Source organism: Alexandromys fortis, unplaced genomic scaffold, assembly GCF_014885135.2.
Source record: "Alexandromys fortis isolate MF-2015 unplaced genomic scaffold, M_Fortis_MF-2015_v1.1 scaffold_65, whole genome shotgun sequence".
Taxonomy (NCBI): Eukaryota; Metazoa; Chordata; class Mammalia; order Rodentia; family Cricetidae; genus Alexandromys; species Alexandromys fortis.
The window spans coordinates 7244533-7269697 of NW_026067986.1; the positions used below are offsets into that span (position 1 = coordinate 7244533).

Genomic DNA, 25165 nt, shown 5'->3' on the forward strand with positions numbered 1-25165 from the left:
AAAGAAGTGTGGCCCAGCAGATGTCCCATTTACAGAGGGCACCTGACGCGGGGCTTTGCTGGATACTCTGACCTATAAGGTCTATGCTATTTCTGAGGAGTTGGGTGCATGAACGGACTGGACCATCAGGCACACAGTGTTAGAGACCCTAAGAGCGTTGGAAATCACACGATCTGCTGTTAGAAATGGTACTGACTCCACATCCGTGTTAGATATGAGAATCCCATGGGGACCAAGGACACAGTAACCATCTGAACACTGTACTATAAGCGGAATAGCAGAACAAGACAACAGACTCCGTCCTTTCTCAACCAACAGTCTTAAATGAAAGTCGGGCGGCGCACAACCACCTCCTGCTCCCTCAACAGTAAATACCTCAAGGGCTGACCGGTTCCAACTCCTGTCAACTAAACACCATTGGCAAGTAGATCTGCACCGCTGTAAACACAGAAGGTTCCAGCCGCACGTGGTACTTGATACCTAGCAGGCATTCAAATAACACACTGAATGATAGCATCCACACGCTGCTCCCTCTGACTGGAGAATGCCTCTCTGACCCGGAACTCTATTCTATGCGCATAGAACAAGCTCATTCTTCAAGAGCCCATTGGCCTGTCTTCCAAAATCCCAACAGGTGTGACATTACTGCTATACTCAAATATTTGAGCCCTCTGTAATGACACTAACGAAACCAGAAGAACCAGGGTGCAGGCACCCTGCTTTCTGTGGCCTTCCATTGCCTTCTCTGGTTATTACTGACGTATAGTGTCTCCTACACCAACCGGGCAGCCTTCCAGACACACTCTTCTTCACGTCCACAGAAGCTTGCACAAACTAGGGATGCCGAATCGTGTTTATTGGGAGAATATTCGAGTCCTTCTACTGGATGACTTTGGATTCCTCAAAGGCTACAACTGACAGGAAGGCATACCTTGAACCCCGGGGCAGGAACAAGCCCCCTTCCTGGGCTAGCATACGGGAGCCCGCTCCCCACTTCCTTTCACATAGGTTTCAGGCCCTGTGAGCTGCTCAACTCTTAGGCCCAGGCAGTCTCAACTCTTTGGTCTCCCAAGTGCAGACCCCAAAGACCCTTGGCTCACTTCCCCCAAATGGATCAGGACCGGTGTTGGCCAGCCCCCATCTTGGCAAATTCCAACTAAGTCGCAGCCACAGACCCCAGCAAGGATTCTTCTCAAACAACATAAGACACAGGTGTGGTCCCCCCCCTCCTCACTAAACACACACCCTTAAGGCAAGGCCTGGGTGACAAGGGCAGAGGCCTGGGCCACTCAGGTAACAAAAAGGCTTTTTCTCAGACCACTGAAGGACTTCACAGAGCCCATCAGAAACCAGCAGGAAATGGTAGGCTTGGCTGAGAACTAAGCTTTTCCGTTGAGACAGATTGGATCGCTGTGAGCCCTCTAGGCTGATGTGAACATCGGAATATACGCTCAGCTTTACAAACATCCTTCTTGAGATAAAGTCTTCCAAATCCCAGATGAGCATTGACAAGAAACAATAAAACGTTTTAACAGACAACTACAATTAGGATCAGGAGTCTGAGACTTCCTGGATGTATTAGAAACAGTTTCTACTGCCAAACAGATTCTGACATCACTACAACTTTTATGCCAACGTATTTGGCTGGCATCCTGCTCACTTTCCCATTTCTGTTTAAGAAGCTTCTGAAAGAGTAGCAGTTAGCTGGGGTCTCCCTCTACCCACAGAACAGGCTCCGAGAGGGACCGCTTTGAAAGTAGCTCCAGGCAGGCAGGACAGCAGGACGGCTTAGCAACCCTGAGGACCTGAATTCAACCCCTGGGACCCACATGGTAGAAGGAGAGATCTGCCTGCCTGCAAGGTGTTCTCTGGTTACCATGCACACGCCAAAATAAAATAAATAATTGTAAATTTAAAACCTAAGTAGCCTTCGAAAGACACAGACACTGGGAAAGGTTTGAGATCCCAAAAAAAGAGTTCCGACGTGTGGAGTGCTTTCTGAGGCAGAGAATGCCTCAGGCCAGGAGACACGCCTCATTACAGACCCGTGGTCACAGCTCTGGTAGCAGCTGACTTTTGACCCAAGGCCACTGCACCGCGGGAAAGGGGGGGGGGCACAGATCCCTCCGAGGCAAACTTTCCTAATCTTTGGTTTTTCAAAACCACACAAGTGTCTTCAAAGATGGGCGGCAAGCGTGGCATCTGCCTTCCGCTGACTGCCAGAGCAGTCCCGTGTAAATGTAAAAGGAGGGTTTTCGCCATCTTAAGATGGGGCTGTGATGGGGAGACACTGATCTGAAGGGTCTGAAATGGAACGCTACGATTCCTTCTCGCACAAGTTATGCGCCTGTGCACGTGGGCCACGGAAACAGCACCTCCGTCCAGAACCGGCCATCTCTGGCTTTACACGGTTCCGTGGTGAGGCTGCCACTGAAAACCACCACGTTCTCCCTTCCCTAAGGTCTTATTTCTTCCTCTTTCCCTCCTCCTAAAGGCTGCTGTGCAAGATCTCAGCCTCTGAGTACATTCGGTCAAAAATGCTATCTCCCCAATGACAACCAGAGTTTTGTTTTGCCGGCAGCTGCCTCCCAACACCTACAAGAGAGCCTGGAGCACAGCAAGTGCTCATTAAATATTGACTCGGGGAATGAAGAACATTTCTAAAGTGGTAAGTAGGCCGTGTGAGAGACGGGAAAGGACAAACGTCTCCCCGCATACAGTTTATTAGAAGGCACCAGCACAGCCAAAGGTTCCATGGCTCTAAAGTAAATAGGAGAGGAGCAATACAGTGACTTCAGCAAGGCCCCCTCCCCAACACACACACACACACACACACACACACACACACACACACACACACAAGCACTCCTCAGGAAAAGCTGTCACCACACCCCTGATCCAACCATCACAAGTTCTCACTATAAAGAGACACCACCGGGTCTACTGGTCTCCTGCAGAGAACCCCTAACCTAAGCTCTGAGTGTCCAACTTCGTCATTTCCACAGTCTGAGATAGGATCAGAATGTTCTAGATAACATTCACCTGGCTCACCTGGAGTGCAATGGAAACCAGGCCAACCGAGGGCTCGGACCCACAGGCATCTACGTCACTGGATAGGCATGCAGTCCTTAAAAACTCAGCTTGGTGCAAACGTGGGGGGTCAAAGGTTCCGGACACGTATCTGTAAGGCTGACATCAGCCCCATGCAAACTCCCCCAACTTCCGCATTTTCAGATGAGAGTTGTAAGAACGCCTTCAAAGTCTTAACTCATCTTTCTAAATTTTCAAAGCTTCCATTACAAAAAACGGAAAGCCGGCTGACTTCAAATAGTGCTGGCAAATCTTACTGTAATTTCAGCAACATGCTTTATCCCAAGCCAAGAAGGCCATCATTGTGGAAATTATCCCTTTGTACACTGTGAAGATGTGTCTGATTGGTTTAGTAAAGAAGCGGACCGACCAATAACTGGACAGGATAAGGTTAGACAGGAGAACCAAACTAAGAATGCTGGGAGGGAGAAGGGCGGAGTCACGAAAGTCCTGGGAGAAACAAGGAGACAGGATGTAAACACGCCTTGCTGAAAGAAGGTACCACTGCATGGCAGAGGGTAGATAAGAAGCATGGGTTTTAAAGAGTTAGCTAGTAAGAAGCCTGAGCTACTGGCTGAGCATTTATAATGAATATTAACTCTCCGTGAAGGTTATCTGGGACCTGGAGGGCTGGGACCTGGAGGGCGGGAAAGAAAAGTGCCCTACAGGACGTTTCTGCTCTATCCTGGGCTGTGCCCATCAGAGAGTTTCTGGCAGAAGCATGAGCCACTCTGGCTTTTAGCGGTGGGGTCCCTCCATGGACAGCAAGAACAAAGAGAACCAGCTAAAGAAACTTAGGGTCAGAGGGCACTATAAAATATATACTCTTATATTGTAACGAAAATGAAAAATCCCCATCACAGCACATGGCATATGAATAAATCCCTCGATAATGTTATGAAGAACTTGTTTTCGATGATGGCTCCATTGTGAGATCCAGCGAAATGGAAAAATTATTTAACATTGCTTTTGCTTCCTAGTTATTCAGCGCTTAATGAACGGGCAGTGTGAGCTACAGAGCAGGATCAATGTCCTAATTTACAGAAGTTTCTAATTTAAAAGGATGGCGCCGGGCGCAGGAGAGATGGCTCGGCAGTGAAGAGCACTGACTTCTCTTCAGAGGACCTGGGTTCAAATCCCAGCAGCCACATGGCGGCTCACAACCACCTCTAAATCCAGTACTGGGAGACCCAGCCCACTCCTCTGAACTCTAAAGGTACCAGGTATGCATATGATACACACACATACATGTAGATGAGACATGAACGTGTAAAGGAAAATAAACAAATCTAAAAGAAAAAAAAAAAAAAAAGATGAGACTAGCCACAATTAACCAGAGAGGAAGGAAGAAATATGGGCTCCCTCAGGATCTGCCCATAAAGCAGAGTTTAACCATCTCCAGAGCGCACAGGTAAGAGACATGGAGAGGAGGTAGGAACAGCCTTCAGTGGTCTGTTCCAGGAGGACAAGCAGGATTGGAGGTTAGAGGAGACAGACAACAGACAACCTTGAAGACCAGGCCAAAGAATCTCTCTAGTCAAAGGACGTGCAGGAGCTCCTGCAGGCTGCCCAAGAGAAGACAACACAGCCTGATTACAACAGAGCTCCTGACGGTGGCTGATAAACAGTTACCAACAGGAGGGAGACCAAACAGCTACGGACAAAAGTCCAGTTGGGTCTGGCAACTAAATCCCTGTGGGCGCTGGGAGGAGCCGAGAAGTCCAACCCTTTCCCCTCTTCCCATTCTCCTCGCTCTTTCCCATGTTTGAAGTTCGAGACCTGATGTGGTTCTTTGGGGAATCCAGCTCCTGAGCTGTCTGAAATGAAGTCCTCCTTGGGATACCTTTGAAAAACTCTTTATTATCAAAGAATTTTAAGATCACATCAGAAAGGAACCGCGCCTCCCTGAAGATGCCACCCGAGGACCCCAGGCTCAAAGGTGTGGCTTTAACATAAGGGGATGACGGTTCTTCCCTGCCAGGGAGGTGAACGTTGAAGGCGCCAAACACGCCCTCAGCACAGCAGACACTCTTTTCAGAGAGACTTTAGGTAGAAAACCATCCTATTTTATCTACGTATGTATTTCCATTACCTGTACCTCATACACTTACGTGGATGTAAATATTCTGACTGAAATTTAAAGAAAAGATAAATCTGAGAGACTTTCAAAGACAAGAATTGTAAGAAAAGACTTTTAGTAGACGATCAGTGAGCTCCGATTCTAAATGTGATTTCCATTTCTCTTTTAACTTTATTATGGTGATATATGTGTTTATGATGGGGGGGGAGGGGCATGCATGCCGGAGCACGTGTGTGGAGGTCAAAGGAGTCAGGTTTCCCTTCTACCTTATGTGGACTGCGGGTCCTAGGATGCAGCTAAGCCATCCGGCTGGCCCAAACCAAATTCTTGAAAGAATTATAGCTAAGGTGCATCCGAATCCAAAGTCATATCATCATCCCATGTCACAACGCTGCGATCTGAGCATGCTGGCCTGGGTTGTAGGACGAAGCCTGTTTGAAGACACTGTCAAAAACTGCCATTGTCAGGGAATAACGCAAGAAGATACGCACACTCAAGAGAGTGGAAAATGTCCCAGCATGGAGGACGAGGAGACAGTATGTAGAAACGAGCAAGAGACGTGGTTGGCAAAATGCCTCCCATCTTATTACTCTGTCATTGCTAGTGGCAGCCACAGTCCCTCTTTAGGGTCGTGCCAGCAACGGTCACTCTCAAGGCGCACAGGCTGGCACACTCAGCATGGTTAACAAGTAAAGCCAAGGGCTACGGTCCGCGTGCGGCCCGCGGCACGAAGTTCAAGCAGGAATGAAAACCATTTGCAAGCACAAGTTTATTGCAGCGTGAGCTAAACTTCCGTGGGTGTGAGCACAGCCCAGAGGCCCAAGGGAAGCCGGGCTCCTGAAGTCGGGCTTTTCCCAGGATGTTTTCTGAGTAAGTCCATGGGAGACTCTGGCGTTGACTCCAAACACCATACACTGAGCACGACTTCAAGATCTAAGACTTAACCTAGGCATCAAATACGATATTTCATTGCAAGGGAGCTGGAGGAATGATTTTATAAAGGCAATTTCAATTTTTAATTTTTCTTAAGGCACAGTGAGACTAGACCACTGGCAAAACTAAGAAAACAGGATAATCAAAATCTACTAGATTGTCAAAATATAGATGGCTCAGTACTTTCGTTTTTGTTTTGTTTTGCTGGTTTTCCAAGACAGGGTTTGTCTGTAGCTTTGGAGCCTGTCCTGGAACCAGCTCTTATAGAAAAACTTGGCCTCGAACTCACAGATATCCGCCAACTGCTGCCTCCCGAGTGCTGGAATTGAAGACGTGCACCACCACCACCACCCCGCGATTGTTCAATTTTTAATAACTATTTTCATATAATTAAATATTTAGTTCCAAAGAACCCCACATGTCCCTGTGCGCTGAATCACTGAAAAATCAAAATATATATAGATAATGAGATCGATAGACAGACACAGATTATTTCACTAGATATAAATATGTACACATATCCACATACATCCTTAATTATGAGAGCTCATTTTTCATCCGATCAGAAGGGGCAGCTAATATTTAACCATAAACGAAGCACAACTAAGGCTTTGGCTATGGTTCTTCTGCTTCAGTGCCGAGCTTCTTGGCCTGGGCGCTGCTGTCTGTGAGCAGACAGTTCTAGGATCTGGGACTGCTGTGTGCCATTGCTGTAGGACAGACAGTGGCGTCCCTGTCCTCCAGTGACCAGCAGAGCCCTCCCACCTGTGCGTGTGGCAATCAAAACATCAATTGCTCAGTCACCCAAACCATGTCTGGATGTAGATACTGCTGAGCATCTGAACCACAGAAGTCCAGCTTAACCATTTCAAAAGCCATACAAGGGCTGGAGAGATGGCTCAGCGGTTAAGAGAACTGGCTGCTCTTCCAAAGGTCCGGAGTTCAATTCCCAGCAACCAAATGGTGGCTCACAACCATCTGTAATGAGATTTGGCGCCCTCTTCTGGCGTGCGGGCATACATGGAGGCAGAGTGTTGTATACATAATAAATAAATGTTTAAAAAAAAAAAAATCAAAAGCCATACAGCCACCGCCACAATATCCCAATGACAGATCAATCTTTTCCTCGGCCAAGACATTTTCTAAATGTTTTCACATCGGTATTTCTGCTTACAGACAGTGAACGCGGAACACGCGTCTTCATTCATGCGCATCTCATGGCAAACTGGCGTTGTTTTCAATGAAGCGTTTGTTTAATGAGAGGATAAGGCTGCTAAAAGCTAACGGTAATGGTGGCAGCAATCACAGCCCAACCTTGCGGAGCCCTTGACGGTTCTCCAGGCATCTTTGCAGACATCAGTCCTAGCGCAGCGTCCAGCAACAGTTCCCAGACTGTCTTTAGTCTACAAGCAACGGTTTACCACCTAAGAGTATTCTCTTGTACCTACCAGTGCCCCTCTGCAAGTCACCACGAGTTACTTACTGCAATTGAAAACAGTAAGGACTCTGGTAAAGCACTCACAAACCCACAAGGAGGGACAGGAAATGCTTCTGCTCAGGCAAAAACCAGAGAAGCCTGGGGCTCTTGACTCATTACACAACTTGGCCCAAACAGGATCTCTCTCTTTTCCTTTTAACTCAGCAGCGAACTTGAGAAGGTTAAAAAGCAAACAGACTCCTTTCTGGTATAATAAGCGAGTAGAACGTAACCGGAGAGATAAGAAGGTTTTAGTTTTGCTTACGATTTCGCCTTATAATTTATTTATTTTTGCTTTTTCAGACATTTTTACATGAGCAAATAAAAAAAAAATCTAGTAATCCAAGTCTGTTGTTGATCCATCAAACAAACCAAAAAGACTTTCGTTTGGTCACGCAGACTAGAAAACGAATCTAGGAAGAAAAATAAGGCAGCCGGCTCCACACATCTGGAGAGCAGTGTCCTTGGAAGCCAGACAGGGGCATTGCTGTTGGGTTTCTCTGTAGCCCAGGCTGCCCTGGAACTCCCTCTGTAGCCCAGGCTGGCCTCAAACTCACAGAGATCTGCCTGCCTCTGTCTCCTGAGTACTAACTAACTGGGGTTAAAGGCGTGCGCCGCTACGCCAGGCTGCGGGCGTCTTACAATGTGTACCTCTGTTTTGTGCACAAAAGCAAGCAGCAGCTGCTGCTCCCAGACTTCGCTGCAGAAATATTTTACACTTTAAGTATTCTGCCTTATTTTTTTGAGGCACTAACTATAAATTTCTACATTCTTTCCCGTGAGCTAAAAACCACAACTAAAAGCAAAACCACTTTCCTCTGATTCCAGGAGACAGCTGCATGCATCTGTCAATCACGCACTGGAGGGGAAGGGCCGCCTTTGCCGGCTGTACTCACATGTGAGGGCTCAGCTCGTAGAAGTTTCTGTTTCTGTAATCCTCCACTTTCTCAGGCGAATAAATGGGCAAGGACCGGTAGGGGTTCACGGATATAACCACACTTCCAATGTATGTCTGTAAAAGAGAAGAAGAAGAAGACAATAATAGACTAACAGCAAACGGGACACATCCAAACACCTCAAACTTCAGCGTGATATGCTTGCATCCCTCACCACAATTTTACACACTTCAAGAGCACTCTGTCTCTCTGAAGACAGGCGGCCAATGATGCATGTTCGTTTTGCTCATACATGGAGAGCACAAATTTGTGGACTGGAAATACGTTTTTAGATAAATCTCGACATAACTTAATGACTCTGTAGAGGAGTTCTCCAAAGTCCCGTCACGCTGGCCGAGTTCCCGTAAATGATGCTCACTGTAAGCAAGCAGTTACAGCTAGTGTCTCCTCGCTCACCTTATGCCTTCTAAGTGAGCAGGAGCATCAGCCGCCCAATTCCCCAGCCCCGACCACACCGAGGGTAAGGGCTTCCCTTGGGCACGGCCCCTGTACAGCCTGCCATCTAGAGCAGTACAGACCACAGGCAATTCAGTACTAGGTCCACAGCTAGCTAGCCCTTGGAAATATACACGCCACAGAGTTCCATGCTACCATACACCTGGGTAGCAGCATTTACGTGCTTTCTGATGCAACATGCATTTAATACGGAGTTGACACCGAACGGCCAATTTAAATGGACGTCCTGAGGGGTCCACGCTGTATTTCAACAGACGTTAACTAACCCCTAGCTGCCAACTAGAACTTCTTCCTTTGGGCTTCACCCATCCGTTGCTGGCAGCCCCAGGAAAGACCGGCTCGGTCCCTTTTGTGCCGGGCCTAGCACAACACCGTGGGTGACAAACAGCTGCTTGCAGGTAAACTCGTCTTGGCAGCTCTGGTTTTCCTTAGTTTGGACACCATGAAGACGCAGGAGAAAGAGCCCTCCTGAATGGGCGAATGAGGGGTTTAAAACGAAAACCTGCCTGTCTAACACACAGTTACGTCAGACGTGAGCGCGTGGCCGCTGGCCGCGGCTTTAGTATTTGCTGAGTAAATGATGATCCCTCCTTGCAACGGGAAGTGCTTGTGCATTTATCCTTTGGCAAAATAAAAATAAAATTTAAGCGTACAGATTTTGTCAGCAGAGAAACCAACCCCTGGGCTGGCTCCTCACGATGGCTAAGCGGTGATAACCATCTGCCACGGTGGCATTCTTGCAGAGGGAACAAATTCTGCTGCCTGGGTTCCGCCATCAAAATTCCCCACTAATGACACACACGCAAGTTACTTTTTATTCGTAGCTTTTCCTGCACGGTGAAGAAGCTGTGCTTCTGCGCTGAGCTGGGTCGCTGTCGTGCAGAACAGGACCTGCCCACTGAGGTTGCTCAGTCTCTTTAACTGAAGGACTGGCCCACACCAGCTCCAATGAGCGCTAAAGTGGACGCTACTGCCCGTTATCCTCGGGTTGATGTTCGACGCCAAAGTCGCTGTATACAGCGGCCACTGTTTTAGTAAGCTTGTAGACCATGCATTGCCAGGGAACAAAGTCTTAAATGATACCCACTCCCTCGGTTTCCTGCCCTACTGTGGGCGCTGCTTGCAAAGACGGCCAGAAAACCGTCTTTCACCTGTAGACACACCCACCATGGGATGAGCGGAGTGTTTCAAAGGCGTGTGTGTGTGTGTGTGTGTGTGTGTGTGTGTGTGTGTGTTTATTTTCCACGTCTCTGAATCTGGGCTTGGATCAATGAGACACTAGCAAATGCGACCCAGGCAGAGAGATTTGAAAACCACGTGGGAATGGTATGTGCCTACATCTTTGCAGCTACCCTGTGCTCTTGATATAACGAGCTTGGGCCATCCACGGAGAAGTCAGGGCGGGTGGGGTGGAGGGACAATGTGTTCTGCCCTATAGCCAGTACTAATAGGATGTGAGCGAGCCAGCCCAAACCATTAACCCCACTGAAGCCACCAGATACTTGAAGTTACAGGAGTCCTCCCAGGTGAGGCCAGCAGAAGGGACACAAAGCTGAAGTCAGACTAAATTTCTACTCCAGAGAGCTGTCACCCAAGACTGCCACTTTAGCCATTTCTGAAACTAGTTTGCCACACCAATAACTGATACTCTTGCATCTCTGATTAAACCAGAAAAGGGGCGAAGCAGGACAAGACACACTCACCTAAGCGATCATTAGAGCTGCCGCACTCCCCATGTTAACAGACTTAGTGGGGTCCGATCTGTACCCCCAAGAGGCCAATTAAACAGCAAGCAATAGTGAAAATGAGGAAAAGGACTTAGGGGGAAGAAGAGAGTGTGGGAAACACACTCACTGGTGCACACACATGCACAAGCACCCATACATGCACGCGCACGGATGCGTGCACACACACTCTCACGCACACACCCAGTGTCCCTCTGTGGGGGTCTTCATTTGCGGGTATTATTTAATAGAAGACAGTCCAGGTGAGGGAGCAGCCCAGCCCACACCACTGTTTGGGCTTCCAGTTCCCCTGCAGAGCTGTCTGACAAGTTCTTAGGGCCCTGTGAAGTCTCCTTCCAGGAAACAAGTTCTTCCCTCCTCCTGAAACCAAGCTTCAGCCTTCTCCTCCCAGCATGGGGACTCCTGGAGAAATCCCAATTTCTTGGGGACAATTATTTTCATGGTCAAACGAAAGCTCACCTGCGTCCCTCTAGAATAACCTCATCCCTGCCAGGCTGGCTACACCCACTCCACTCCACGTCTGCATCCTAAGCCTTGAACCCCTAAGGTTCGCCTTCAACCAGCACAGGGTGGATGCTGCCGGGCTCCTTCCTCCAAGGTTCTATAAGCCAAGGCTTCAAAATCCCCGCGGTAGCAGCAGGAATAATTAAATATTCAGTCACAGGCCCCCTTCCTCGGAAACACAGAAAGTAGTCCTGGAAGCAGCTGATTGGCTGAGGGGGGACTGACATTCAGCTCTGGGCTTGGGCTGCCCAAACTCACGCAGGATAAATCTTAGTTCTTCAGGGGGCAGGGGAGTGACGGGGCAGCTCATATCTACACCAGTGAACAAGTGAACTTCAATGTTATCACTGAGATGTTATCACTGCCCTTTTCTTATTGCATCTAACTCTCAAGAGAAGCTCACTGTCCAGTAGCCACTTCCTCCATCTCCTTGCTCATTGCCCGCATCCTCCCAACCGCAGCGCCGCACACCATTGGCGTCGACCTCCCATCAACGAGGAAATGAAAAGCTTCTCTCCTGTCTGTCACGGCCCTGTGCGACCAGCCTTCAGCAGCTAGGTCGGTGAAGGACAAGAGGAGAGGAAAAGTGACACCGAGGGAGGGAGGGAGGGGCAGAGGGAAGGCTGGACCCCTGTCAATCACCAGGCTTCCCTTCCACTTCTCCAGGGCAAACATTAAGTCACGAATGTGCAAACATTCCCGAGTCAAAACCAGCCCCAGCTGCGCGTTTTCAATGCTTCTGGCACTTCTGGCACTCCCAACACATGCCTTGCAAATAGCAAACACAACCTGAGGGTTCCCCTTGTGCCTTCAGCAAAACTGAAGTTTTCCGGAGGACAGTCCCTCTGCAGACTCCGGTTCAGAATCCAGGAGAAGAGCCTCTGCAACCAGAGTTGCGACAGGCCATGTGTGCTGTTCCCAGAAGAGCCCTGGCAAAGCTCACACCCCAGAGACCATCTCAGGGACCTGGGGAGGCAGCAGCCACCCACAAGCTTTTAAAGAGATCTCGCGTGAACTCTGGCGCTACAGGCAGGGATGGATTTAGCGGCGGTTTCGGGGCTGGGGTCCTGACTCGGCTGTTACACGGCGGTCAGAAGATTCCAGCAGGGCCACATAGCATTGATAATGCCATAATACACGCTGTTTACAGAACGCCCGTGCGCCTGTTGTGGGCTTGGTGCTTGGATATATAATCTGATTTAATCCTCAGATCTTCAAGGGGGAGTCAGTAATCGCCCCCTGTATGTCCACATGAGGAAACTGGGAAAAGCTAAAAAAATGTGCCTCGCTTTACACAAAACTGAAGACTTACCAGAAAACTTGGAGTCACAGTTTACAGAACATTCCAAATGGATTTCAATATGAGCAGCGGGAGATGATAGAGAGGCTGAGCTGAGGCCGCAGATGCTGCAGGTGTGGGTTCAAATGTGAGTACGGTCATCATCCAACCCCTTTGCCACACAGCAACTCAGGACTCTACAGTCTAGGTCCCTTCCCTCTCCATCCCCCCTTCCCTCTCCATCCCCCCTTCCCTCTCCATCCCCCCTTCCCTCTCCATCCCCCCATTCCTCCTCCCTTTCCTATTCCTCCTCCTTTCCATCCCTCCCCCCTTCCCTCTCCATCCTCCTTTCCTTCTGCTGTGTAGCCCAGGCTAGCCTTGAACTCCAATTCTTTACGTAGTCCAGGCTTGCCTTACACTCATGGTTTTCAATCTGCCTTAGACCCTCTGAGGCTGGGATTTAGGCTTGTACCACAACTGCAGTTAGCTCTCAAATGTTGTCTTCTATATAGAAGACTCATCTAGATACAGACTATGAGGGGATTTTATATTTAACATAATGTTCGAATAAAACTGGCCCTTAATAAATGTGCTGCTCCTTTGTCAACAGTCAATTAAATCAGTCTGTGTATACGGTTCTGTGATGGACTGCTTTTGCCTGAGTCCTGGCTTTGAACCACTCCTGCTGCGGAGGTGAGAGTAGCGTGGCTCAGAGGGTTCCTACATTGTCCCTGACAGCTTCTGAAGCCGCTTCCGATTAGAAAGAAAGGCAGCCTTCGGGTTACAAGAAAAACATTTTCATCTCAACAGAAAAGATTAATCATAATAATCATCTCAACATCAGAGATACCCATCAGGAAACTTGTCAATTAACAGACAAAAACTTACTTGAATATCTGGGGTGTTAATTACTCTAAAGAGGCTTCAGCCCATCACAGAACTGCATAAAACTGAGTCTTCTCGGCAGAAAAACGGTATTTCAGAGCTAACCGCTCTTGTGGTACAAGCATACATGCCGGCATTGGAAGGTCTAAGGCAGATGGAAAACCACAAGTGTGAGGCAAGCCTGGACTATATAAAGAACTGGAGTTCAAGGCTAGCCTGGGCTACACAGCAAAACACAGGGAGGAGGGATGGGAAGGGAGGAGGGAGAGGGAAGGATGGAGGAATGGGATAGGGAGGATGAAGAGGGAAGGGACGAGGGATAGGAAGGGATGGGAAGGGAGGAGGGAGAGGGAAGGGACGAGGGATAGGAAGGGAGGATGGAGAGAAAAGGGAGGATGGGAGAGGGAAGGGAGGATGTTGTGGGAAGAGAGGATGGCAAGGGAAGGGAGGAGGGATGGGAAGGGAGGATGGGAGAGAGAAGGAAGGATGGGGAGGGAAGGGAGGAAGGACGGGAAGGGAGGATGGGGAGGGAAGGGAGGAGGAGTGGGAAGGGAGGAGGGAAAGGGAACTAGACTGTAGAGTCCTGAGTTTCAAGGCAGGCAGCACAGGAGCAGCTCTGAAGTCAGAGATGCTGTGTGGCAAAGGGGTTGGATGATGAAGGTGCTCACATTTGAACCCACACCTGCAGCATCTGCGCCCTCAGCTCAGCCTCTCCAACATCTCCCGCTGCTCATATTGAAATCCATTTGGAATGTTCTGTAAACTGTGACTCCAAGTTTTCTGGTAAGTCTTCAGTTTTGTGTAAAGCAAGGCACATTTTTACATTTTCCCTGTCCCGGTTTCCTCGTGTGTGTATATACAGGAAGACTATTACTAATTCCCCCTTGAAGATGTGAGTGCCAAGTGAGATTACGTATCAAAGCACTAAGCCCACAGCAAACATTCCACAAACAGTACCCATTAGGGTGGTATAAATTCCACGGGGCTCTACTAGGAATCTGCTGGCCACTGTATACAAACAGCCAAGCCAGGACTCCAACCCCTAGACCTCAGGCAAATTCACCCAGCCCTATAATGCCAAAATCATGAAGACGTTCACAAAATGGTCTTTATATACAGGAACTGGCCAAGTTACCATACAGCCCATGAGATAGTTGTAAGGAAGCTAATGCTAAGATGACGCCACAGAGCACATCCTTGGAATCCTCAGAACAAGAGCAACTTGGGTCACAGGAGGAAGCCACTCTCCTCTTAGGTCTTAGATTCTGGGAATTTGATCACAAGACACAAACTATCATGCGTCACCCTGCTATTAAATGGACATCTGTGTGACTTCCCCAATTCTCCTGAAGAGATCCTTTGTCTCGGGTTTTATTAGAAGACACACTGTGGTCTAGCAAATGTTCTGGTTGCTTCTTACACCATTTCAAAGTGTGCAAAATGGTGTTAAGTCAAAATTCTAAATGTGAGGTCAAGAACAGATGTCAATACCTCTCTGATACAAAAACACAATCTAGTGTGTGTATTAACAGCGCCCCTCTTGGAAACATGGTTGTGTGTGTGTGTTGCTTATATGTATTAGGTATCACACACACAAACAAACACAACACTAATTATACCCTATTTTTACAAGTATAGAACTTGGATTCACAGGCTGAAACAATGTAGCCGAAGTGGTACACGTACATCAGGGCCCTTGCCAACTGGCCTGTACACACCCAGTATGCCCACAGCCCCATAAACACCTGTCACAAAGCTAGAAGAAAATTAGGACGCGAGAGACCGGTTATGTGCCCAGTTTGCCGCCCGTGCTAGTTTCTTTTTCTACCACATCTGTCAGTCAGTTTCAAAGACTTCCACGAAGCCTGCTTCCCCAGGGTGCTCACGATTCCTGACGGCATCTCCATGGCCACAAAGCCTGCTTCCCCAGGGTGCTGACATCCCTCATGGCGTGGCCATGACCACGAAGTCTACTCCTGCAGGGCGCTCACAATCCCTCTTGGCATCGCCACCACAAAACCCACTTCCTCAGGACCCACACTCTAGGACCCAGCCATACAAGGTCAATAGAGGCCTGAATCTCAGCAGTTTACCCTAAGGCAGTACCTGGTTCCAAGAAAGACCACAAACTGAGACCACCCAGGCACCACCCAGGAACAGACCATCCAAAGGTAATTCCTAACGTCCCAAACATTGTAGATAGGATCCCCTGTCAGCACACACCCATCATCTCTCACCAGGACACCCCTAGACAAATGTCAGCCAATCAGAGGTCCTGAATCTTAGAAATCCCTCACCCTAGCCTCTGCTATTATAAAAACCCAACCAGAACTGAGCTGGTGCTCTCCGATTGTGCCAATATGAATACGCAGGACACTGGGAGAATCCAGAGAGTCCGAGTTCTAGTCCAAACCTGAATAAGAATAAAGGCTCTTTGCCGCTTTTACATACAGGACTCGGTCTCTTCGTTGATTTTGCTGGGGGGGGGGGGGGGGGACGGAAACGACACTTGATGAACTGGACATAACACACACGATCCTCATGACATCACCACACCACGTCTTGCTTGTTGTTTTTATTTTTCCAGTATTTTTCAATCTGAAAAAAAGAACTCATCTCCGTTGATTATTTTATCCGGTGCCTTAAATCACTGGCCTCAGACCAGACATCCACAAATACACCAAGAGGCCAGCAAACTGTGGCTGCAGATGACATCTAGGCCTGCTGGTCTAGCCTAAGACATTCCTACCCCACCAACTATAATCTTTTAGCCCTGACCCGTCAGTCAATTTCAGACCGTAAATTAAAGAACTATATATGAATTCCCTGCCACACTTAAATACCAGCTAAAAATACCACCCCAGGCTGCCTTTAATTTAGAGCAGGACAAGGCAATGCTGCCATGTCATCGCCGAGACAAACTCGGAAAGGAGGGAGGAACTGTCCAAATATAGATAGATATATAGATATATATATTGTTCTCCAAATCCAGTAAAACCCTTCACTAGGGTACAGGGTGACCCTGAGTTGTTTGGCTCCCTGCTTGCCACAAGTCCTGAAAACAGCGTGAGATGGTTACCTGGAAACAGAAATAGAGCAAAAACGAAATCTGTGCAATGAAGGCAAAAACGAGAGAGAGCGGGGTAGGAAAGACAGAGTGGGGAAGAGTGTGCCCCTCCAAATCTGCATGCTGGAAGCTTCACCCCAGATGTGGGAGTCAAGTGGGGGGGCACCATTAAGAGGCGGGGCACCACCCCCGGAAGACATTAATGTAGCTCTCTCACGAGATGCAACTTCCTGGAGAGGGTGGCTATAAAAAGTATCACCAGGCCCTGGAGTCCCTCCCTGCTCCTCCCTGTCCCACCGTGGGATCAGCTCCAGGTCCCAGAGTCCTGCTCCTCCCTGTCCTACCATGGGATCAGCTCCAGGCCCTAGAGTCCTCCTCCTCCATCTTCTCCTCCTCCTCCCTGTCCCACCGTGGGATCAGCTCCAGGCCCTAGAGTCCCCCTCCTCCCCTGTCCCACCATGGGATCAGCTCTGAATTTGCCATTACATCTTTCTCCACCTTGTGACAGAGTCAGGAACCCTCACTAGGACAACAGTACCGTGCTGTCTGAACCACCAGCCACCAGAATCATTTCTCAAAAACATCTTAATCCAAAAAAAAAAAAGAAAAGAAAAGAAAAAAAGAAAAAAGAAAAAACCAGCATTCAGTTACAGCAAATGGAATCAAAACCAAAAAAAAAAAAAAAATTCTGGACACAGCCACTCCACCTACAATACACTCCACTCCTAGTTCATGCCAGTCTCCAGAGTAGGAACTCAGGAAGATAAGCAACAAAGTACCCACTTCACGGATGAAAGGACTCGATTCCTGATACTGGCTGCTGGGAGTCACCACGATTCCAAAGTTTGTTCTGCCTGCTCGAAGCCCAGATCCTTCCCAAGATGCCACGGTGTGTGTCACCTCCACCTATTCCAGGGTCAAGTTCAAAAGTCAAAATCACTTCTTTAAAGATTAGAATCATCATTCCAATCCATCCACCCTGTAGACGAAGGGGGAGAGCGGTGTGTAACTGAACTGGCCCCATGAGCCCAGAGCCAAACGGCTTCTTCTACTGGGTGCTCATAAGGACCATGAGGAGCTGTCAATCACTTGCTGTCCACTTCATATGATGAACGTTCTTTCCTGAAGATCTTCTAGGCTCGGCTTTGGGTTTTGGCTTTTGGTTGCAGGGGCGCGGAACGGGGAGCCACTTGGTTATCATCTTGGTTGATTCTCTTAGATTTGGCTTATGAGGACAATGTCATGATAACCTATGGCTGAGAACCCGCCCCGTGTCCAATAAGTTCACGTCGCTGTACACTGAGTGCTCGCCCAACACAAGGCTAAAACACAGATTGTGACTTCCGTGTTTCACCTAGGTCACTTTGAGGCCACTGAATTCCAAAACTTTTACAAATTTCAGTATCACATGAAACTACTTTTCACACTAAACAGGCTTTCCTAGTAGTGAGGTCATTTGATGTTCGTGGAAAATCAACTGAAGGTCATTAGCACACGAACACTCTGGCATTAGATTTCCTAGTTATAAACCCCAGCTCCATCTCATACCCACTGTGGGACCATGGAACAGATGCTAAGTCTGAGCTAAAACATAAAGGACTTAAATTATTCGAGGAGTTTACGGACTTTCCCTGGGTCTCACGGACAAAAGTAGCAGGGCCAGGCCTCGGGTTAGGTCTTTGCTCCGGGGTGTCCAGCAACCCGCTTCTAACAGAGGCCTTTTCTTCTGATGGTCTCATAGCCTCAAATCTAACTCCAGGTGTGGCTATGACCACAACACTTGAGCTAAATGCTTATAAATATCACACAGAAATTTCAAGAATACCTGCTCTTGAAATAACTGCCTGAGACTGGCAGATAACACACACACACACACACACACACACACACACACACACACACTGCAGCAGCGTGGGAGAGATTTGCCAGGTACGCAGGTTTTATGAAAGTTTGCACAGGTTAAGAACCAACACCTTACTATCAAAGCCGGCTGTCCTCATAAAGTGTGCAAGAGACAGGTTGTCCTCGCAAATCAGACACAACAACTCCCTGTGCCTCATCACCGAGGGCCACAGCTTTATCTAACCTTCTGACCAGTCTCCACTCTGAACTCCCAAAAGCACACACAATCTGCTCTCCGCCTTCTCTAGGAGCCAGCCACTCCCACACACGGCAGTGCAAGCATCTCATGAGAACAGCTCTGGGTCCTCCTCCTTCCTTCCCCGTTTAGTCTAGGCAGAAGGAGAAGGGGCACTGAAGATTAATCCCGCCCCCCTCGAACCTCATCAGGGCTGGGATCTCTGAGGGAAAAGAATGCATGTTTCCAGCTCTAGAAGAGAAACAGTATCCTTCCTTACATGAACAGTTTACAAGACTCTGAACCAATGCTTCTGGAAACCTGGCACAAGATAACCAACTACATTTTCATGTTACATGGCTCGATGCTGCTTGAAATGTTTTTCAAAAGCATATGACTTTTATAAAAAAAAAATTAAAGGCTTTTAAAAAAAAGGTATGTTGAAATTACAAAAACCAAAAGGACAGTTAGGTAATAAGAACAACATGAAGCTGGACTTTGGTGCTGGCTCTGAGCTCTGCTAACAAATCAAAGGTCCAGATGTCAGATTTTCATTCAGTCCAGCCTGGAAATACCCTGAGCTAAGCCACTCACACACAAGGGAGCACTCCTGATGCACACACACAGAGAGCACTCCTGACATACACACACAGGGAGCAGTCCTTATGCACACACAGGGAGCACTCCTGATGATGCACTCACAGGGAGCACTCCTGATGATGCACACACAGGGAGCACTCCTGATGATGCACACATAGGGAGGACTCCTGATGATGCACACACAGGGAGCACTCCTGATGCATACACACAATAAGCATGTCTGATGCACACACATAGTGCACTCCTGATGTGCACAGGGAGCACTTCTGATGCACACAGGGGGCACTCCTGATGCGCACACACACAATAAGCATGTCTGATGCACACACATAGTGCACTCCTGATGTGCACAGGGAGCACTTCTGATGTGCACAGGGAGCACTCCTGATGCACACACACAGAGCACCATGATGCACACAAACAGTGAACACTCCTGATACACACACACACACACACACAGGAAGCACTCCTGATGGACATACACTATGAGGGTGAGAAACTCAATTTTTTTTTTGTAACAAAAGGAGAGAAATCATTTATGGCACACATAAGTATCCCTAGGAACATATGTTAGCACCACACAACATGAACCGTCCTGTGTCTAAATGAAAAGTGCTTGGGAAATCTCAAGATATACAAACGTAAGCCAGTATAATTTTTTGCAATATTTCTGTAAACTAACCAAACATCCAGTACAAAAGCATGGGATCGCATCCCAAAAAGCGAAGACAAATTGTACTAAATTTTCGAAGCTCTCACTTCTACAAGCGCAATTAGTTTAACACGAGATCTTGAAACAGGACTAATTCAGACCTGTTTATGCAGACCTGACAATTCAGACAGAAAACAAACTAAATTTAGTGCTGGACGCTCAAAACACTTCTGTCAGCAGACAGACACCTTGGCTCTCTACCTTCCAAATCTGCCCTCCTGGTTCTTACTTAAATTGCCGGTCTCCTCTTCCTGGACAGGACCACAGTCTTGACCAGCCACCCTAAAAACAGAACCGTCTGACCTCAGGTCTGCCTCTCCCTCCATCACAATAAAGCCCACGTGAAACCTGCCCCTGCTGCAAGCTTTGCCCGGGGCAGGGGTGGGGAGGCCGGAAGGGCTGACAAAGGGCAGAAGGAACAGAGACCAGCAGAGCTTGGGAATGTCACATCTAGCGTTTCCCAGCCACTGACCCCACACTGAGCCTGGGAGACTAACAGGCAAGGCCTGCAGCTGGTCCCAGCTTGAACAGCACTCTGCCAAGAGAGAACAACAGCAAGCAGCCCCTGACCCTGCATGCTTCGAACCCCCGCCAATCCAATTCTTCCCTCATCTCCTCTTACCTGTTCCTCCCCTGTCTCCACCACACAAGTCAAAAGCCCTCGCTGGGAAGCACAGCTGGACCCGTCCCCAACACTGTTGCTACTGGGGGTCACAGACATGAACTAGCATGCTGGTACTTAAACAAGAGCGTTAACGCTCTTCAGATGATACTACTAGAGCATTGCAAGGAGTGTGGCGCATCAAAATAATCAACCCACAGCTGACAGACGAAACCCTGAGCTACTCTGGAAGCGAGGCTGGTGAAAACCGCTGCAAAGCTAGACTTAATTCTGCATCAGATGCTCCAAAAAAAAAAAAAAAAAAAATCTATTCGCCCTTATCTGCCATCAGAAGTTCACGGTCTGGGAAGCACACTGTTGGGTGCCCATGCAACTAACACGCATGGCAAATGCCTCCCGTGGGGCACAGCTCTTATACGGCAGCACCATCAACACAGCCGCTCGGTGACTTTAGGGCTTTCTGAGCATCCATCTCTCTTCCACTCTTGCGGAGTTGCTGATGGTGTTGGGCTGCTTATCCATCCCCTCTCACACCCTGGAGTCCGCTAACTGACGGCCCAGAGAATGCTAGGGTTTGCGATCACTCTAGAGCAGCTCACAGCCAGAGCCAAGTCACCTCTCAGACAGCTCTGTCACAGTAGACACCCCTCTGACCTTCTCTATGGGGGTGGGGGGCTGGAAGGGAGAGGAACAGCAGGGTGGAAAACAGGAGGCCCCCTAACCTAGGACTATACCACACTACGCTCACACTGCGGCCACACTGAGACTTTATAAGTCTAGGCGGGCTTTCTGGTCCCAGCCACCTTGTCAACCCAGCGTTAACACACTTACAGGATGGAGCACCCCAAACAGTTGCCCGAGGAACAGAGCAAAGCTAAAGGAGGATACAACAACATCTATTCTGAGAAAGAACAACTGAAAAAGCAAAACGAAACACAAAACAATGCAATGCTTCATGCAGGTCAAACCATTTTGTAGCAACCCACGTCGGAAAGGAAAGCAAGAATATTGTCAAAATAAGAGCCAGAGATAGGTCTCCTGGGGTTGGCCATTCGAGGCCAGCAATCATGACCACACCTACCATGCAGTTCTTGTATTTTTTTTTTTAATTACAAAAGTAATGTATGTTTACCTTAAGCAGGACAACAGAGAGAGCTAACAGTATTTCTCCCCTGTGCCCACAGGGCTCCACCAACGGCATTCAGTTAGCAAGCCTTTCTCATCAATCCAGGCCCATTGAAACAGCAGGACCATGCTACACGCGTTACTCTAGAACCTCCCTTCCCACTGAGAACAGAAACTGCTTTGTCGGCTATGACACGTGTTTAAAGGTACAGTGGAAGGCGCACATCTCACGAGAGCGTAGCCGTAAAGCACCGTGGAAAGCATCAACTGATGTCAATTTTCTACTTCTGTCTTATAACCAGAAAGGGCGTTCCAGTAATAGTTTAGGAAATAAAATTATGCTGAAACCCAGACATTTTGTCTACTAAAGACTCATGGACGTTAACGTTTGGCATTTGGTTAAGAGGGGCATTGTTTTGGTTTCCAGTGGCCACAACAAACCAGGTATTCAAACGCACAGAAAGCCCGGCTCTCCTGTCTTTAGTTCATCGGAAAGTGCACTGTGCTGCTAGGTGCCAAAAAGAAAAATGACCAGCAACATTAGTTAGGATATAATTGAGTCCTCCTATCTTCATCTCGGAGACCGAGGCTTAAAGGCCATCATTCACTTGCGACCAGACCGCACTTTAAAGCTGCAGAACGGCCAAGCTTTCCCACCTGAAAGCGGGTACTATACACAGTATACACAGAGGGGAGGGGAGGGGAGAAGAGGAGAGGAGAGGGGGGAGAGGGGGGGGCCAAGCCAAAGAATTCCATTCCCCTGCCCCCGCAGCCCACTCAACACCTTCTCCTTTCCATTGGGATCACCATTGTAAATAAACTCTGAACCGGAACTAATCCTTGGATGCTGCATCCCGTTATCAAAGAGGCATCCTAAAAGCAGGACTCAGAAGGCTCCCATTACGATAAAACTTCCCCCAACTTCCTACAGTACCAAGCAAGGAACATAAGAAGTTCATCATCCGCTCGACAACTTATTTCGTGAAGAAGTTAATCACTCAGAGTTGCCCTTGGGCTACACTTAGAGCAGCAGTTTGAGGGCTTGAGGAGGTTCAGAGGTGGAGTCTCTGGGGGGTGAACAGGTCCACAAGAATGCAGTAAACTCCGTGGCCCTATGGAGCCTCTCACTTCCCCCAGGAGGACACAGAAGCAGCTATCAACCAGAAGGGAAACTCTCGACTCTGAATCTGCCGGCCCTTTCCTCGTGGACTTTCTAGAATTACGAGAAACAGACTCCTGTCTGTCATCCACAGGATGCTATATGACAAAGACCCAGATGGACTCGGAGTTTCGACCACATAGAGACAAGGCCATGTGACGAAACGGTGAAGCCCATGACTCAATACGAATTTTAGTCTGTTCGACAAACGTCGAGGCTTTTCTCGCTATCCCCTTTACGTCTCTCCTTTTATTTTATTTCTATTTCCTCCCCCACACTGATACAGAAAATGGTGCACGGCCCAATGACACGGCTCACTGTGATGCACAGAAGCCCATTTCTTAAAGGAAAGAGCTCAGAAGCAAGGCAAAAACATCTATCAATCCTACATCTGCCCAATCTACTGTTTGCCTCTCGGCCCCTGGCATAGAAAACCAATAGAAAATCAATACCCCACTTCATTGGTTGAATTCACACCACACCTTTATGTCCACGCATGCAAGGGCGGAAGATAGATCTATTTTTTAACTCGTGTTTTAATCCATCTAGAGAACGTAGCCCAGTAATGCTACAAAGTGCCTTTTAAGGAATCTTTAAAACATGCGCTTGTCTAGCGGTGGATGTGCTTACATGGCTGCACTTCCGTGCCTGCCGTTATACTTAGAGCGGCCATGCTAATTCCAGTCTCCGGGGACCGTGAGCTGACCAGTCACCTGCTGCAGCCTCTCTACGGGCAAGGGTCAGGAAGGCTGCGTCTTCTCTGAGAGCTCACTGCCAGGTTTTAGTGAAGAGCGTCTAAGCGGTCAGAGTTCTAGGCTCTTCCAGAGGCATTCAAGATGCCAACGGGGCTCAACACTGTCTGAACTGGCGTCCTCTGAGGCGGGGACTGACACGTGGCACTCACGTGCAGTACCTGGCGCACAGCTGACTTTTAAACACCATTGGGAAAAACCCTTGACTCGTCAGTGGGACGCCTACGCCAAGCTAGCAAACACTCCGAACCCTCTGAGGATGTAAAAGAAAAAAATCTGACTGCTTAGGAACAAGAGAAAGGAGGGCGTGAGGTGTAAGAGCCAGCTCTGCCACAAAACCCGGGACCTAAAAGCCACGGGGGCCTGCAGGCACTCACATAGATCTCGTTGTGATCGAAGCGCTTCTTGAGGTTGCCGATGAAGGTCTCCTCATTCAGTGGTTCTAGAAGAACCATGTCTCCCACGCCGATCATGTTGTCCAGGAGCGAGGACTTCACCTCCATTTTGGCCATGGTCTCCAGCTGGAAGAGAGGGGAAGGTGTGTCAAATCCACGCGCAAAACTCTTTCGGCTGGGTTCTGCATGGCTGGAGAAATGACCCTCCCTCAGCCTGCCACATAAAATGCCATCGTCTCCCTCCCCCACGATCCACCTAGCTGGCATTGCCATGATGCCTCCCTGCCGCCAGACGAACCTTCTTCCGAGTCCATCCTCCCAGGCAGAGGCCATCCACAGAGTGCCAATAGGAAGCCACCGTCACTGTGGCCCTGGTGGCATCTCTATCACCAACCAAAACTGGCACAACTCCAGCAGAGCCCCTTTCCGAAACTCCAAGCCACCCCGCCCCAGCCCTTCCAGAGAAAAGGCAGCCTAGGCCATACCTGAACCTGCTTCCCCTAAGATGATGTCACACCTCGGCTTCCCAAGACTAACTGGCAATGTCCATGCCAAACATGTAGCTTGCCCCGCAGAGTGGTGCATGTCCTTGATCCCAAGAGGCAGAGGCAGGCGGATCTCTGTGAGTTCGAGGTCAGCCTGGTCTACAGAGCGAGTTCCAGGACAGCCAGAGCTATACAGGGAGGCTGTCTCAAAAACAAACAAGAATGCCATCGCTACTCTGACACCATAGCTATGGGAAGAGGTTTCATCCCAGCATGGGAACCTTTTTCACAGAGTACAGCCCACAAGTAAACAGAGGCTGCCCAGCCAATGTAACCAGCCAAGGTAATCTCCATATTCTCTGTTTTCATCCTGACTAGCCATCCTAACAGCCAAACCAAGTTGACCCACAATGACTGACTAGACCCAAATACCACTTCTCCTTCACCTCGGAAGGGATTGCTACAGAGGCACCCTGTAACAGCAGCATATTCTACACCCAGGATGTAGGATGCCATCCACAGAGGAGAGCTAAGCCAACCAAGGCCCCAATCTCTGTGCTGCCAAGAGGACTAAAGTCCCTGCGAAGGTCTTCACAACAGAAAGGGTGTGGAGTGTCTAGTGTGCATGTTTGACCAGCTCTTTCCCTCAGATAAACTCACTGCGACAGTCCTAAGTGTTTCCAGCACAGAAACCAAGTTTAAATGATGATGAGACACAAAAAGACAGACGGGGAGGGAGGGAGGGAGGGAGGGAGGGAGGGAGGGA

At 48.7% G+C, this 25165-nt stretch overlaps 1 protein-coding gene across 4 annotated transcripts in view; it reads right to left on the reverse strand.

The window, feature by feature from the left end:
• The window catches only part of Myo1b (myosin IB), a 146084-nt gene that overhangs the window by 95054 nt on the left and 25865 nt on the right, over window positions 1-25165 (reverse strand). For all 4 annotated transcript variants that reach the window (XM_050159364.1, XM_050159366.1, XM_050159365.1 and 1 more), the window contains exons 2-3: window positions 23897-24040; window positions 8477-8592 (exon numbers count right to left, since the gene is read on the reverse strand). In XM_050159364.1, the coding sequence (XP_050015321.1) occupies window positions 8477-8592; window positions 23897-24031 (251 nt within the window). In that variant the 5' untranslated portion in view covers window positions 24032-24040. The remainder of the gene's footprint in view (window positions 1-8476; window positions 8593-23896; window positions 24041-25165) is intronic.